At 42.8% G+C, this 17,032-nt stretch overlaps 1 protein-coding gene and 1 non-coding gene across 2 annotated transcripts; both read left to right on the top strand.

Annotated features, from left to right (window-relative positions):
• The first annotated feature begins 2,590 nt into the window (after positions 1-2,590).
• C11H15orf48 (chromosome 11 C15orf48 homolog) lies at positions 2,591-5,635 on the top strand. Its single transcript, XM_007116721.3, has 5 exons — positions 2,591-2,675; positions 2,814-2,875; positions 3,318-3,403; positions 4,327-4,387; positions 5,231-5,635. Exons 2-5 carry the CDS (start codon positions 2,840-2,842, stop codon positions 5,297-5,299), a joined length of 252 nt encoding a protein of 83 aa, XP_007116783.1. The 5' UTR covers positions 2,591-2,675; positions 2,814-2,839; the 3' UTR covers positions 5,300-5,635.
• Positions 5,636-9,480: 3,845 nt separating this feature from the next.
• Positions 9,481-9,596, top strand: LOC112063549 (small nucleolar RNA SNORA22). Its single transcript, XR_002891053.1, has one exon. It is a non-coding gene; the product is annotated as a small nucleolar RNA SNORA22 (small nucleolar RNA).
• Positions 9,597-17,032: the final 7,436 nt, after the last annotated feature.

Raw genomic sequence — 17,032 nt, 5'->3', positions numbered from 1 at the left:
CAGTTGAATTCTGTTTTTTAACACTATATACAATTTATAAATTTTTAAAACACTTTATTCTGAACATTTTCACACATTTAATAATATAACAAACTCCCACATATCTGTCACCTAGATTGAATAATTAGTATTTTTCTAAATTTGCTTCGTTTTCTAACAAGTATTTTCAGGTAAATCCCAAACATCATGATATTTCTTAATTATTTCCACATATAATCTCTTTAAAAATGTGTTTTTTTTTAAAAAAAACATAACCATAATACCATTATCACACCTGAAAAAATCAACAGTACTCCCTTTAATATCATTTCATATCTGGTCTGTGTTTAAGTTTCTCTAGTTGCCCCCCAAATGTCTTTACAGTTGGTTTGTCTATTTCTATGTTCAAATAAATATCCTCACCTTTGGTAAGATTTCTCAGAGCCCATTAGTCAGAATTAATCATCGGTCTTTGGCACCAGATCATGACAGAGCGTGTTAAGAGTTACTTACAGGCACTAAATTGTAAGAAACGTGAAGTAAGAGACTTGTGTTTTATTCTTTTAAATTTACCATGCCCCATTCCGAGAATAATGCCTAGGCTATTACAAAACTGCATTTTGAAAAGAAATGACATTGGCAAAGCAGGGCTCTAAGTTTAAGGTCATCACTAGGCATGGGCTACACTTTATTTTTCCTCCCCCCCTCCCCCCGCCGCAGGGCGCGCCACGCGGCTTGCAGGATATTACTTCCCCAACCAGGGATGGAACCTGGGCCCCCAACAGTGGAATCACGGAGCCCTAACTACTGGACCTCCAGGGAATTCCCAAGGGCTACACATTTTAATTTTAATTTGTGGGCCATGATATATTCCTGTAAGATTTCCTTTTTCTCTTGCTTCTATCCTAGAAAAAAATTTATCTTTAATTAACAAATTGAGGCTTTTCTTAGACCCTTCTGACATAAGAAGCTTTAGAGATTCTGCAGAAGGAGCATTAAAAGGCTTCTTTGATTCTATTCAATACAAACCACGGAAAATGTTGAATTTTCTCTGAAGTAATCAACAAACGTCTCCAGCTACAGCTCGAGTTACACAGTAAGAACCCTTGTCAGTAACTGGGTGTGAGAAGTTATATTTATGATCTGCCTTATATAAAACAAATCTTTGCAAATAATAATTACTATTTATTGAATGCCTACTACAGGTAAGGCAGACTGCTACATGCTTTGCATACATTCTAACATTTTTTCCAACTCTCTGCTGAGCTAGGTTTGTCGCCATTTTACAGATATATAAACTGAGAGTCATGAAGGTTAAGTAGTTTCCTCGAAGTCAGTCGGCTAATAAAGTATGGCAGTGGTGGGCTCTGAACTCAGGTCAGTTTGAATGCAAAACCCATGACTAGAAATAAAATGGGGCTGAAACAGAGCTGGGTCTGGCCGTTCGGAAAACATTAAGATGTTTTCGTTTTTATGCTAACTCATAGCTTGAACTTCAAACAGATTTAAAATAATTGTTTTAAAATAACTATTTTTAGATAACAGCTTGCACTCTTGACTTAATCGCAGTTGCTAAGAGCAGGGTGCAGAAAGAACAGTGCTGCCTGATTGCCAGACAGACCGGGCTTCTGATTACATCTCCGCCGCTTATTGGCTATGTGCCTAGAGCATCTCTGAGACTAAATAACATACCTTGCAAAAATGTCGAGAAGATTCCAGTACAGTGCCTGGCACACAGATACTGATTTAATTATTACTCCCGTGGTTCTGCAGCCGCCTTCATGCTCCGTGAAAGGCTAGGCTGCTAGCTTAGGGGCGAGTTTCTTCAAGGTCGTCTCAGAGATCTTCTGGAAACCTCTCCAGTTGATTCTTTTTGTTTCTTCTCCCTCATCTCCTGATTTTTTTTTTTAATGGAAAAAATCAGGACAACAAGGAATTATTCTGAAAGGAAATTTACAACTTAAATTATCTCCATAAGTGTGCCACATCACATTTTTGGAGCTTTTAATGTGACTTGGATTAACTCTAGTCTACCTGCCTGCACCAAGGAGCCTCCCATGGGACCCCCGGATCTGCGGCTCCTTTTTCGGACCTCCTTTTATTTTTTTTTTGTGGTATGCGGGCCTCCCTCTGTTGTGGCCTCCCCCATTGCGGAGCACAGGCTCCGGACGCGCAGGCCCAGCGGCCATGGCTCACGGGCCCAGCCGCCCCGCGGCATGTGGGATCCTCCCAGACCGGGGCGCGAACCCGGTTCCCCTGCATCGGCAGGCGGACGCGCAACCACTGCGCCACCAGGGAAGCCCCCGGACCTCCTTTTAGAGGGGCTGTTTTTCACCTGTTCTTGGCCATCCAAGCGCCCCTTGTTCTCAGTTCCACCCCCTTGCAGACGCGCCAATGCCCAGCCTCGGCTCGCTCCGAGCGGCTGTTAAGAACCGCGGCAGGCGGCAGGGAGCGCTAGCGTCCGGCTGCGCGACGTTTGAAGGCCCGGCGTCCCGCAGGGGGCGCCCGGTTGCCGGGCGCCGGGCATGGAAAGCGAGTCAAGCCCCGCACGCCCCCTGCGCGGCCCGCGTGACCAGAACGCACCGGCCGGCCTTCCGGAGAGGGTGGGGTTGGTATATAATGCGGGGAGGTCGAGGTCGGCGTTCGGTTCTGGGCGTTAGCATCGTCCGCTCGCGGCGCCCCGCCAGTACTCCCAGGTGAGCTGCCCTCGGGCGGAGGCTCTCGTGAGCCGGCTCGAGGCTGGCTTTGGGATACGTTGGCCGGTTTGGAGCCCACCAGGCTGAGTCCTAGTGGCTGAGTTTTGATCAATATCTTGGATTTTTTTTTTCTTCTAGATTTGGCATTCTACACTGAAGTCATCATGAGCTTTTTCCAACTCCTGATGAAAAGGAAGGAAGTAAGGTTTTATTTATTTGTTTATTTATGGCTGCGTTGGGTCTTCGTTGCTGCGCTTGGGCTTTCTCTAGTTGAGGCGAGCGGGGGGGCTACTCTTCGTTGCGGTGCACGGGCTTCTCAGTGCGGTGGCTTCTCTTGCGGAGCACGGGCTCTAGGCGCGCAGGCTTTAGTAGCTGTGGCGCAGGGGCGTAGTTGCTCTGCGGCATGTGGGATCTTCCGGACCAGGGCTTGAACCCGTGTCCCCTGCATTGGCAGGCGGATTCTTAACCACTGCGCCACCAGGGAAGTCCAAAAGAAAAAAGTAAATTTTTAAAGCAACTGAAAATCTGATTAAAAAGATTAACTTTTAAAGATGTTGAAGAAAGTATAAAATGATATAGAGCTATTCTGTTATATTTCAAGTGTTTCACATTGAAACGTCGGAGTATTTTGTTCTCTGTTAGCTTATTCCTTTGGTGCTTTTCACGACCGTGGCAGCGACTGGAGCTTTGTCTTTTGCTCTGTATTCCCTTCGAAAAACCGATGTGATGTAAGTAGGCATTCATCATTTATAAAAACGTTTTAAGCCGTGTTAGGTTGACCTTCAGTTTATGAAATGCATGGTATCAGTTTCCTGGTTTTCCCCCCAGGATAAGAATGTCGAATTGTGAACTGGGTTGGAGTCAGGGCCAGAAAGCATCCAGGTGTCAGAAGACTATCAAATGATGATTAGTGATAAAATAAGTTTACTAACATAAGTTCCTTGTATCTAAATACCCTTTCATCCACTGGCCCTCCTCCTCTTCTCCTGCAGCAAAATAAAGCTTGTTGGGTTTTTTTTTTAACTTAAGTTTTGAAATTTAAAGTTCTTAGACGGTCTTTTGGGATATACATCATCAATCTTAATCATCTTAATAACATTTTAAAATGTCAGTTCATTAGAAAGGTCTTTCCTAATGTGGTAGAGTTTATAGATTCAGTTGTCTACAATGAATCTAATCTTAGCCCTGGATATAAGGTAAAATACCATGTATCCTGGAATATGAGGAAGAGAAAAACCTGAAACTGATATTGACCAGGTGCAGGGCTCCGTAGAGTCGTAATGCTAGGCTCTGGCAGTTGATCACCTACCGGTTTCAAGCCCAGCCCTTCTGCCTCTTCCAGAAACTGGGGTAAGAGCATATTTGCTTGCTCTTAGCCTGGCACTTCCACCCTAACTGCTCTTCAGCTTATGAGAACATTCTCCAGTCTAGCCCAGTAAAGGGAATACAGACCTCCTACTCTGCAGAGGAATTGATCCTTGATGTTTGAGCCAAACTGTGAAGCTTTTTAAAGGAATGTTCCATCAATTTCAATTAACTCAATGCCTAAGTATGCACTCTGAGTCTGTCCCTAGTGTATTTATAAACCCAATATCAGGCTTAGTTTAAATGTACTTACTTTAATGTTTAATCAGCTTTCTTTTATTTTTAGCATTGATCGAAAAAGAAATCCAGAACCTTGGGAAACTGTGGATCCTACTGCACCTAGAAAGGTATTGGTACATTAAAACGTGATGTATACTTAGCCGAAACCTTAGCACATTTGTCAGCAAAATAGATGTAATACCTTTTCACCTTTAGGGTGCCATTTAATGTGTAGTGCAAAGAGAGGGCTGTAGGGTTATGGAGATTTAGTTCAAATCCTTGCTCCATTAGTCACAGGTGATTTTAGATAATTTGGCCTCTCTGAGGCTCTCAGAAACTATAAAATGGGCACAATAATAGGGCTCTTCCTCAGAGTTTAGAGGATTAAAGAAGATAAAATAGAGCCCTTTAGCACAGTGCCTGGCCCATAGTCAGCACTCAAATATTAACTTTTATCATTATTGTGACACATCATCTCCTTTTTTAATTTAATTTTTATTTTATATTGGAGTATAGTTGATTTACAATGTTGTGTTAATTTCAGGGGTACAGCAAAGTGAATCAGTTATACATACACATATATCCGTTCTTTTTCAGGTTCTTTTCCCAAATAGGTTATTACAGAATATTGAGTAGAGTTACCTGTGCTTATTAGTTATCTTGTCCACAGCTCTGTGCCTTTTCCCTTATTGTATAACTTGGATCATTTGTACCTTTGTTGAGTAATTACAGTGAGGAAATTTTAAGAGCCTACTATGTGCCTAGCTCTGTGCTGGGAGCATCATACCTCCACTCACACGGAGCAGACACACAGAACCAGCCCATATTACTGTTTTAGAGATGGGAAGAGGTGATTCATTGACTACAAATGTTATGGTGATGCTTTTTCCAAAGGGAGCTGTGTACAAATCCCAGAAGGGGACCTGAGGATGGACAGATCCTAACAAAACATTTTTATTGTTTTTTTAAAGCTTATAACAATCAACCAAGAATGGAAGCCTATTGAAGAGTTGCAGGAGGTCCGAAAGGCAACCAGGTGACCAGTCTTTGCCATTTTCTTCCAAAGAGTACTCTATGAATCTAGTGGAAACACTTCTGCACAAACTAGATTATGGATACCAGTGTGCGGAAATGCTTCTGCTACATTTTTAGGGCTTGCCTACGTTTTCAGACTCTGGATAAAGAATTATAAAGGTAGTGCAACAATAACCATGTAGTCCCAAAATAAGATTCTATGTTTATTTTCTTGTTGTAAATTTGTTTTGCGTATTGAAATTTTTGTGTTTATGATGCCTGAATGTTCTCCTTAAACTGTATAAAGATTTGTTAAATTTGATTGTCTCCAATAAAATACCACTTGTGCGAGATTTCTTAAAGTTCAGGTACATATTTAAATAGAGGAGAAAGTCTTTTTATGGGAGATAAACACATTCTGAAGCGTGGAACTTCATCTTTTTAAATAACACCCTGTGCAAATTTCTGTATAAATGTTTTTTCCAAGTTCACTCATTCATCAGAAATCTATTGAGTAACTACTGTTATCCAGGCACTGTTCTTGTGCAGCTGAGATAAAGCAATGAACAAAACCAAATTTTGGAGGGAGAGGAATAAAAGATGGTAAGTACAGTGAGGAAAATGAAGACAAGATGGGGTATGAGACTTGCATGGGGATTGGTCTTGGAGGAGGTGCTGGGATTCTGGCAGTGATGGGAATGTGGGGCATGAGTAGCCCTCCAGATGCCAAGGCTAACAGTGGTGCTCCTGTGAGGCTTGGGGAGGGGAGGATGGAGAGCACCCCACAGAGTCTGGGGCTCCTCTTCACTGTGGCCAATGGTCCATTGGAGATCAAAGGTACAATCAAACCCAGCATGCCCCTCGGCTCCCCCTTGACTGTTCTTTTTTTTTTTTTTTTTCCTTGACTGTTCTTGAAAGTGGGACCAAATAGAAAATAGCTTTTCATTAACTTTATTAAAAAATTGAGGTACAATTCACAGAACATAGTATTCATCCATTTAAAGTGCACAATTCGGTGGTTTTTAGTATATTCACAAAGTTTTACAACCATCTCTACCATCTAATTCCAGAACATTCTTATCACCCCAAAACAGCACTGTACCCATTAGCAGTCATTTTCCCATTTCTGACCCCTCTGCCCCCAGCCTAGGGAAACACTAATAAAGTTTATCTCTATGGATTTGCCTATTCCGGGCATTTCAGATAAATGGGATCACACATTATGTGGCCTTGGTGCCTGGCTCTAACTTAGCATAACGTTATGATTCATCTGTGTTGTAACACGTATCAGTATTTCATTCCTCTTTATGACTAATATTCCATTGTATGGATATGCCATATTTTGTTTACCCATCAGTTGACAGACATTTGGATTGTTTCTACCATTTGACTGTTATGAATAATGCTGCTGTGGACAGCCATGTATAAGTTTTTGTATAGCTATATCTTTTCAGTTCTCTTGGGTGTATACCTAGGTTCATTAACTCTTTTAAATAAATATCATAAATCCCTTTTTCTTTTTTTAAAATCCCTTTTTCTTAATTTCCATCTGAACATAATAGAAATTTAAGAGAAGGGCTAAATTCTAATCACCTTCACGGCAATAAGAATTAACTAGATCTTTCTAGAGACTTGGCAGTTCTGAAGGGATTAAAGCAAGACTACTTCTGCAACTTCTACTTTCCTTATCACCTCAAATTTTCCCAGATGAAAAATCTCCAATTATTGATTTCAAGGAATTACATGTACCAGTTAGGAAGTACAGTTTTATTTGCTTAAGCTTCTAAAGGGCTATGTGGTACCATATAGGCAAATAAAAATGAACAGCCTTGTGATGCTTGGCCAATTAGGATAGCAAATTGTAGTGTTTGGGAGGGGACTGTGCCTTTCAACTTTAAAACACAAACCTGATTGAAATATAGTGGCCTTATGGGGTGAACGAGGCAGTGGAAGGTACCATGCAGCAGGTTTGGGAGGGAGAAAGGCCAACAGCAATATTGAAACTTAAATTTCAAAAGATTTATTGATTTTATTTTTGATAGTATTCTTAGCATTTTCCACACACGTTTTATTTTGAAATTTTTCAAATATTCAGAGAAGTTGAAAAACTAGTACAAAGAATACTCACACTTTTTATCACTTAATATTTTGCCACATTTGCTGTATCTCTCTGTATATTATGCTCTTTTAAAATGAACTCGAAAATAAGTTACAGACATCATAAAGCTATTCATGCCTAAGAGAAAGGACATTCTAGCTGTTATACCATTATCATTCCTAAGAAGATTACCATTAATTCAATACTATCACCTAACATAGAATCCACTTCCATTTCCTCTGACTGTAATGTCCTTTATAACTGTAGTTTTAAGTCCAGAATCCAATCCAAGTTTCACTTGTTGCATTTGGTTGTTAGGTTATTGTACTGAGTACTTGACGGATGTATGGTCATGGAAGTGACTCCCAAGGAGCTTGTATAGAACTCTCTCTGCAGAGTTTGATCTGGATAAGATTCTCTTGCAAGTGGACTTTGAAGTTTTAAAATTTGAGACATAATAAAGACATTTTCAAGTAATTTACATATTTAAGAAGTTGTACAATTGTTAAGCATTCACTATGTGGTAGGTGGTGTGCTGGCCTCAAGGATCTGACATAGGAAAGGTAGATACATCTGTGAACAAATCCAAGCAATACAGTGACAATAAGGCAAGGATAGAAACAAGCACATGGTACAAAGGAAGGTTCCGAAGAAGATGGGTGCCTGAAAGCCTAGTTTCTTCAAAAACTATTAATTAGGGTAAGATAGGGAGGGTGGGAGGGAGACACGAGAGGGAGGGGATATGGGGATATATGTATATGTATAAAGCAGAAACTAACACGCCATTGTAAAGCAATTATACTCCAATAAAGATGTTAAAAAAACAGCCATTAATTAGAAGTCAGAAAGGCAACTGAAGTAGAGGCATGTATTTACCTAGCCGTAGAGAGCTAAGACAGCATCTCTTCAGAAACTTGGAGCAATTTAGTACCTGAAATTTAATACTGGAGTGTAGAGTGGGATAGGTAAAATGCATAGGGCCTTTTATGCTCTTATCCTGCAGGCACAAAGGAACCAGAATAGGATTTTAAGATGGGGAAGGAGATAATACAGTTTTCTCAAGGGAGTGTTGGCTATATCATTTAGAGGTGGGTGATGCTCACTGAAGGGCCATAACTAACCAAGGCAATGGCACAGGGAATGGAAAAAGGAGGATGTGTTTGAACGTGATTGAAGAGAAGACCTCAAGGCTTATCGGATGTGGCTGGGAGATGTCCAAAATGACTCCCAGATTTCTCACCCGAGTAGTTGGGTGCGCAGTGGTGCCAAGACAGGGAATATAGGAGGAAAATAAAGTGGAATGTTCGAGGGAAGCGTAGATGAGGAATGCGTTGGGCTTTGGAACTGAACGTTGGAGAGCCCAGTAAGCTAGCTAGGTAAATTACTTCTCGAGAACTGCCAAGAGGTGTGACTTGGAGACAGTTCAAGGGGTGGTAAAAGCCAGGGCATGGGTAAAACTGCCTACAGAGGCAGTTCTAAAGTGATATGAAGACTGAACAGAGAGGAATGTCATCATGAAGGACGTGGGCAGGGGAGAGGATTTGGTCCCTGATGGGGATTGAGAGAAATGGGGAAGGAGAACCAGGCGATGCATCATGGAGCCCAGAGAAGAAGGAAGGCTCTTCCATTGTTGGTTTCAGTTTGCAATTAAACCAAAGCCCAGAGTCCTTCAGCTTTATGGCCTTGAGCCTTAAGCAAACACCTATAATTCTCTCATATAAAAAGAAGATGTGAAGTAAGCTTTCTGAATAAAAAAGTTAAAGTCACACACCATATCACTAAAAACGAGTGAGGTCTAATTAAATACTCATTCATCATCATTTTTTATTTTCTTGGGGAAATTCTCTCACATTTTAGTTGAGATTTTGTGGGAGAATGAAACTACAGGCTCTGAAATCAGACCACTTTGCCACTTTACTACCCATGTTGCTTTGTACCTCAGATTCCTGGTCTATGAAATTGGGTTAATCTGTTACTTGCTTGGGTTAGTTGTGAAGATTATGTGAGATAATAAAAGTTTCTGACATGGTGTTTAACATGCACTAGTTGTTCAATAAGTATTCCCTTTTTTGCTTTTTAAAACATTATCACTATAAAAGAGAAAGCTCTTCGCACAGTGAACACCCAAGTGTGCTTTATAATTCCCTTGGCTTTGACTCTGTGCTAGAGCAATGTCTGTTCTTTTCCTCTGCATTGAAAGGAGTATTCAGAAAGTCAGCCCATTATATTAATTGTGTTTAAGGGTATGAATGATCTAGCATATCCCTTCATAAATTGGCTTTGTCATGAACTATATTTGCATCTAACTGGAAAAAAAGAAGAGAAAGCTCTTAATGTGTATAAAATTATATTCTTCCATGAGTGAGAACATTGCCTGTTTGAGATTCACACACGCCTACTTCTGGTAACTGGTCCACCTTTTGTTCACAGCGCCCCAGTTATAAACCTTTGCCAGAGCACGAACACACCTGAAGATAAACACATCTCACCTTTACTCTCACCTACTCAGACACCGAGCTAGAAATAAGAACCCCGGCATATGTGCCCACCTAGATGGCCTCACATCTAGAAAAGACACAGTAGCAAAAATAATTATTTTTATGTGTATAATATAAAAATTTGTCCTTAGCAACCACTGTCTACATTTTAGTAATCACTACATTCCACAAGCACACTACACATATTCTTACATTCAAAGATGGTGGTATGGGGCTTCCCTGGTGGCACAGTGGTTAAGAATCGGTCTGCCAATACAGGGGACATGGGTTCGAGCCTTGGCCTGGGAAGATCCCACGTGCCGCGGGGCAACTAATAAGCTGGTGCACCACAACTACTGCAACTAATAAGCCCGTGCGCCACGACCACTGCAGCCCACGAGCCTAGAGCCCGTGCTCCGCGACAAGAGAAGCCACCGCAATGAGAAGCCCGCACACTGCAACCAAGAGTAGCCCCCGCTCGACGCAACTAAAGAAAGCCCATCTGCAGCAATGAAGAACTAATGCAGCCAAAAATAAATAAATAAATTTATTTTTAAAAAATGATGGTATGTGGTTTGAATAAGGAAGGGGGGTGAAGTTGAGTATATGTACCTAAGAGAGCAATAGGAACTTTTAAATTTTTATTTATTTATTTTTAGGATTAAAATAGTAAAGAAGTTTTCCTGGCATAAAAAATAGTATCTTCTGGGGCTTCCGTGGTGGCGCAGTGGTTGAGAGTCCGCCTGCCGATGCAGGGGACACGGGTTCGTGCCCCGGTCCGGGAGGATCCCACATGCCGCGGAGCGGCTGGGCCCGTGAGCCGTGGCCGCTGAGCCTGCGCGTCCGGAGCCCGTGCTCCGCAACAGGAGAGGCCACAACAGTGAGAGGCCCGCGTGCCGCAAAAAAGTATCTTATGTAATTCCAAGCGTTTCTTAATTAATTGGTTGTTTCAATGGCTGAACAGTAGTTTCACACATTCATGATAAATTCTGTTTCCCTTCCTAAAATATAGCTTTAGGCTGTTGCAAATTTAGTTCAAAAGATCTTTTTCACCTGAGAGAAAAAGATGAGGAACCTTTGAGATACCTGTTTAGGGTATCAATTTTTTTAAAATGTAAACTTGGTAGAAGGGAAACGCAAGCTCCACTATTGATTAACAATAACTATTTATGGAGCACTAACTACAAGCCTGGCATTAGCTCTTTAGCAAGGACTGCCTCTTTTCATCCTCTCAACAAACCCCAGAGGTAGCTTTTACCACCCTCATTTTACAGAAGGAGGAACTAAGGCTTGGAGAGGTTAAGTGAGAACAATAGGAATTGAATTAGTTTTTCTGGTAATTATCCCTTATAATATCTTTTCCTCATGCTTAGAAAGTTGCATCAGGTAATGATGTAATTTCTCCCTCGAAACTAGGGCTTGGTTTTGGTAGTGTTTTATTTGCTTGTGTGCATCCTACTTAGTTTTAAAATGAAAACTAGAATAAAATTAAGGAAAACACTAAATTTGATAACTCTTGATGACATGCTAAAAGCAACTTGCTCATTCACTTGGTATAACTTATGATACCTATATAATAAAATATTGCTTATTTGGAGAGTGGGCATACTATGTAAAAAATTAAACTCCACTTTTTTGTATTTACATCAAGTAACATATGTGATTTTTCCTTTACTTGGTTGTATGTAATCATGAAGTTGATGCTGCTCCCTTGGTGTTTATGTTCTAAAGGTTATGTTGTTCAGGTTATGTTGCCTCGGGCAAGTTAACCTGATTATTTTATTTTATAATTCCTTTGCTTATCTGAATTCTCCTTATCAACATTAATGAGAAATGGATTCATATTGCAAGGCAAATGTGACCTATTGTTTGCTTGTTATTTTCTAGACAAATTCATTGAGTCAACCACTGGACACTTCTCAAATTTTGTTTCAGATTATTTTTTGAAGTAGCACCATTTATTTATTTTACTTTTATTTGACTCTTTTTTTTTTTTTACTGAATTTATTCCCGGGCCATTGTTTTAGCTTCTTCAGTTTCTTCTGGAATGCCTTTTTCTTCTATGCAACCTCCTCTTCTGGTTTAGAAACAATCTGCTCTTTTTCAGTAAGGATCATCTCAATGTGGCAGGGAGAGCTCATGTACAGGTTGATCCCACCATGAGCTCTGTAAGTCCTGTGCTGCATCTTGGCAGCTGTGTTCACCTGGATGTGTTCAATGACCAGAGGATCTACACCTAAGCCCTTCAGTTCAGCATTAGTCTCTGCATTTTTGAGCATGTGCAGTTAAAATTCAGCACTCTTTTGGGGACATTGACCCTGCGTCCAGCCCCACTGTTTGGCCTGGGCACACCTACAAACTCCACCATTGTAACGACAGAATGGCACACGTTACTTCTGTAAAGTGATATCCTTCAGATACTTGGTGGATTTTTGGATCTGCGTACCCTTAATGGCACAAAGATTTGAACCTCTTGATTTGCACGATTTTTGTGGGTTTTCTGGGTCAAGAGAATAGCGAACCATTTTCAGAGGCCACCTTGGGCTGCTTACTGGGAAACTGCACCATTTATTATACTTTTAAAATTATTTTTTAAATTGAGGTATAGTTTAGACAGAATAAAATGAACAGGTCTTAATGGTTCAGTTAGAGAAGTTTTGAAAATTATATGCACCCATGAAAGCATCATGCAAAACATGCTATTGAACATTCCTATCACCCGAGAAAGTTCTTGTGGCACAATTTACTTTTTAAATTAAAACCGACTAAATTGTACACTTTAAAAGGGTGAATTTTATGGTATGTGAATTACATCATCAAAAAAAATCTGCTCCACATTTACTTGCTCTCTCACCTCAAGAACTAACAGAGGTTTCCACCATATGTAGTAATCCATCCCAGCCCCCACCATGTATTACATTTTATTTGCTTTCTTTTTCGAAAACAGGAAATTGGAGGTTACTGAAGATTGTAAGAAGCACATCAACAAGACCAGCTGGGCCAGAGCTTGTAGTTTAGGTTGTCCCCGTAGTGACAACAAATAGGCTTCCCTGGGCTCTGGTGTGGAGAGACCCGGAAGCAGAGTTCAGACACTGGGTTTACCTTGTGTCCCAATGTTGTAAATATTACCACCCACAGAGTAAGGGCCCAGGCAGAGTACAAGAGTTACTGTAGCACAATAAAGACGTAGAGAATGGACTTGAGGACACGGGGAGGGGGAAGGGTAAGCTGGGACGAAGTGAGAGAGTGACATGGACATATATACACTACCAAATGTAAAACAGATAGCTAGTGGGAAGCAGCTGCATAGCACAGGGAGATCAGCTTGATGCTTTGTGACCACCTAGACGGGTGGGATAGGGAGGGTGGGAGGCACACGCAAGAGGGAGGAGATATGGGGATATATGTACACGTATAGCTGATTCATTTTGTTGTACAGCAGAAACTGGCACACCGTTGTAAAGCAATTATACTCCAATAAAGATGTTAAAAAAAAAAAAAAAAGACTATCCCAGCAATAAATCCTCTCCAGGACAAGGCTGTAACCAAGCTAAGCAAGAGAAGTTACAGTTGACTTCACAACTGGATTAGTATATGCTTCACCAACTCTTCTATCACCGTGTGTGTCAGAGCTTGCCCAGAGAGCAGGGAACCCTCTGTGTTGCCAAACCAAATCCTCCCAAACCGCACTAGGAATCTGGCTCATTCTTTCAGTAAAAACGGCTGTTCTCAAACTTTAGCTGTGCATCAGACTCTCCTGAAAGGCATGTTAAGATGTGGATTGCTGGGCCCCAAACGCAAAGATCCTGCTTTAGTAGTTCTGGGGTGGGATCTAAGTATTTGGGTTTCTAACGAGTTTCCAGGTGAATCTGATGCTTCTGGTCCGGGGACCACACTTTGAGAAGTACTGTGCTGAAACTGCTCCTATAACATTTGGTAATTGGTGGGGAATTTCACTCAGTTGCTAATACCCTAGACCAGCCTTGAGATGTCAGTTGAACTCTTGCTATCAGGAGAGCAGGGTCAGGCCAGGCATGGAACACTCGAAGGGTGGGAGTGCCTCTCCTGGCCAGGCTGCCCCGGCTGCCTGTTCAGTCACATTGATTCCAGCACCCTGACCTGAGGAGTGGTGGGTCTAGCAGGTATCAGTGGGAGTGGATACGGATGCATTTGTGAACATCTTCATTTCCCTGCAGAGATGACACTACTGACCACCCATGTCAGGACAGATGGCAGTGGTCCTGCCAGTAACAATCAAATCTGACATGAATTCAGCTTCATGGTGGGCACAGTAGGCAAGGAGCAAGCAGACAGGTCAGCACCTGACTCTAGGCTCTGCAAGTCAAGAGCTGGGTGACCTGGGTGGGTTTCCTAACTTCTCAAAACCTTGCTTGGCAAAGGGGGATTCATCTCAGGGGTAAACCAGTGAGGTAGGTTAATATTTAGAAATGTCTTCACTGAGATATCTCATCCCTGCACTATTTCCTCATCGCTCTTCTTCCCTCCAGTGTTAAGCCGGAGTAACTTTTGCTTCAGGGTGAGGACTGGGATGCAAGAACAGTCCTCCTCCAAGTGCAGCTGGGTGGGCTGGCAGAATCCGCATCACTTGGGTCTGCACCCCAGACCTGCTGAATCTGAATCTCTGGCAGGGAGGCCCAGGATTCTGAGTTTCAATACACAGACTTTTCAGGTTATTGCATGGCTAAAGTTTGAGAAGCTCTGGTCTAGAGCAAATAAATCTTAATGTAGAGGCTTCAAAATCCATAGCTGAGACCACAGCCCTCCCCAAAGCCAATATGCATATATGTGTGGCAAGCTGGGAGAGAAAGGGTTTTGTTTGGAGGACAAAGCTCAGGAAACTGAGCCCAGAAGTTATGTTCTAAGCCACAGTATCTGGAAGATTTTATGATGGCGTAGTAGCCCTCTTTACATCCAAAAGGAAAACCAGTTTGTTTGTTTGTTTGTTTTTTGCGGTACGCGGGCCTCTCACTGCTGTGGCCTCTCCCGTTGCGGAGCACAGGCTTCGGATGCGCAGGCCCAGCGGCCATAGCTCACGGGCCCAGCCGCTCTGCGGCATGTGGGATCCTCCCGGACCGGGGCACGAACCCGTGTCCCCTGCATCGGCAGGCGGACTCTCAACCACTGCACCACCAGGGAAGCCCGGAAAACCAGTTTTGATCAGCAGGAAGGAGAGAGGATGAGAAAGGGCTGCTATTAGATCTTAAAGGATCTACAGGGTTTTCAGTCTTCTTCTGAGTGGCCTCACGAGACTCCAGCTTGAAAAGGTTTATTATGTCGGTCAGACTCTCAGAAGCTTAAAGTAAGAGACAAGGGTGACAGCCAGGAGAAAAGTCAGGGCCGTCATAGGGCCACTTACACCCCAAGTTACTGAGGGAGTAGAGATGCAAAGAACTTAGTCAGGAGAGAGAAAGGGGACCTGAGCAGAAAGCCAGGAAGAAACCGAGGTGTGAGCAACAGCTTGTGTCGAGAGCCAGTAGGATTACTGTTATGAGCTCAGAGCCCTGGGAAGGGGTGAGGGCAGCTCAGAGGCAAAGCATCAGAAGGCACAGTCATCATCCATCTCCTGATCGTAGGCAGTTTGGTCTGTGCCTCATCCGACTGGTCTGAGGGTCCCTCCTTCAGGCCTGCCCTTAACCGTGCCCCGAGCAGACCCTGGAGAAGGTTCATTTGGGGTGGTCCCCTGTGGACCTCTGGCTACAGAGGAGCTGGCACTAAGGAGGGGAAGGGGCTGGGAAGTGTCTGGGCTGCACTGCCCTGCAGTGTTGGGCAATCTGGGTGTGTCCCGAGGTTCCTGGAAAGTTGGCTCATTACCTTCACCAAAAACAACCTGAGACACCCATGGTGAGGTCAGCTTCAGGTTAAGCTGCTTCACACACACGCACAAAAAAAAATTCTTTTTCCTCTTGACCGGAAAACTTACACTTAAAAACTTGAGCATGTTGTTGGGTGAGGCCTATGCAGCCAGGAAATGTGGGTTTCCTCTTGCTCTGAAGGACCTTGGGGAAATGACCCGCGAGCAGTCAGTATGTGCTGGCACCTTGTTAAGCAAACCCTGGAACGTGGTCCATAATGTATGGGTGGGTGGGTGGGTGGATTGATGTGCAAACCTCTTCCTCAAAGGAGCCTTCCCGGACCCCCGGACAGGCCCTCTTGCCTGCACTTCCATAGTCTTGTGACCCTCTCCTTTAATAACTTTTTCACGGTGTCATTCTATGTGCATTTGGAAAATTAATTTCTTCCCACACAAATCTGGAGCGCCATCTGGATTTTTCACTCATCATTGTATCACTAACTGCTGGTGTGTGCCTGGCATGTAGTAGGCACTCATCATATCTATTTGTTGGTAAAAGTATGCCAGAGTTCAGTAACGGCATGAGTCTTTGTGAAAGGATTCATCACTGGGTTGAATCATCCAGAAAACATTTAAGGAGCATCCATCACATGCCATGTACCATGCTAGGTGATACGGGGAGAGGGCTTATACAAAGGTAAAGAAAACAGGGGCTCTGCCCTTAAAAATAAGCACAGGCTGGGGGTAAGGCCCACCCTCCACTGTGGCTGCTCTGGTGTCTTACCCTGTTGTTCTCCTTGTGGAGGAAGCTCTTTCCCACCTGGTCACGGTGGGGGGTTAGTCACAGAGCACATCCTAGCCCCCCAAATTAGAGGAACAGATGTGGCCATCCTAAGTGAGGGCCTTGCATGGTCAGACAGTCCATGAATCATCTAGATCTAGGATTAGAGAGGCAGGAAGTTGGGCGCTGGGACAGACTTCAGAGATGGCCTACAAGTCTGCTCACCCTGGACCCCCGACACAAACCAGTGCTTTGCACGTAGCCATACTCAATAAATATTTGTTAAATAAAGGAGTTGGAAGGGGAGCCTTGGGCAATGTTAAGACTTGTTTCCTAATTTAGCTCTGGAGTAAATCCAGAGTCCATATACTGATTTTGTTTAGCAATTTATGGCTTTTTTGAGTGTCTACTATGTGCAGGGCTCTACAAATTTGAAGATAAAGACATAATTGGTGTTACTGAGGAGCTGAGAGTCTGGTGGGGACACAGATTCATGACCTTGTATTTTCTGTATTATCTATAAAGTTAGCACAGAAGCACTCCAGGCACGAGGAGGAGGAGGGGTGGGGAGGAGGGGGGGAGGGGGGAGGA

This window comes from Physeter macrocephalus, chromosome 11 (assembly GCF_002837175.3).
Source record: "Physeter macrocephalus isolate SW-GA chromosome 11, ASM283717v5, whole genome shotgun sequence".
Lineage (NCBI taxonomy): Eukaryota > Metazoa > Chordata > Mammalia > Artiodactyla > Physeteridae > Physeter > Physeter macrocephalus.
Note: the sequence above shows the minus strand (reverse complement) of the source record. Positions and strands in the feature narration are given on the sequence as shown.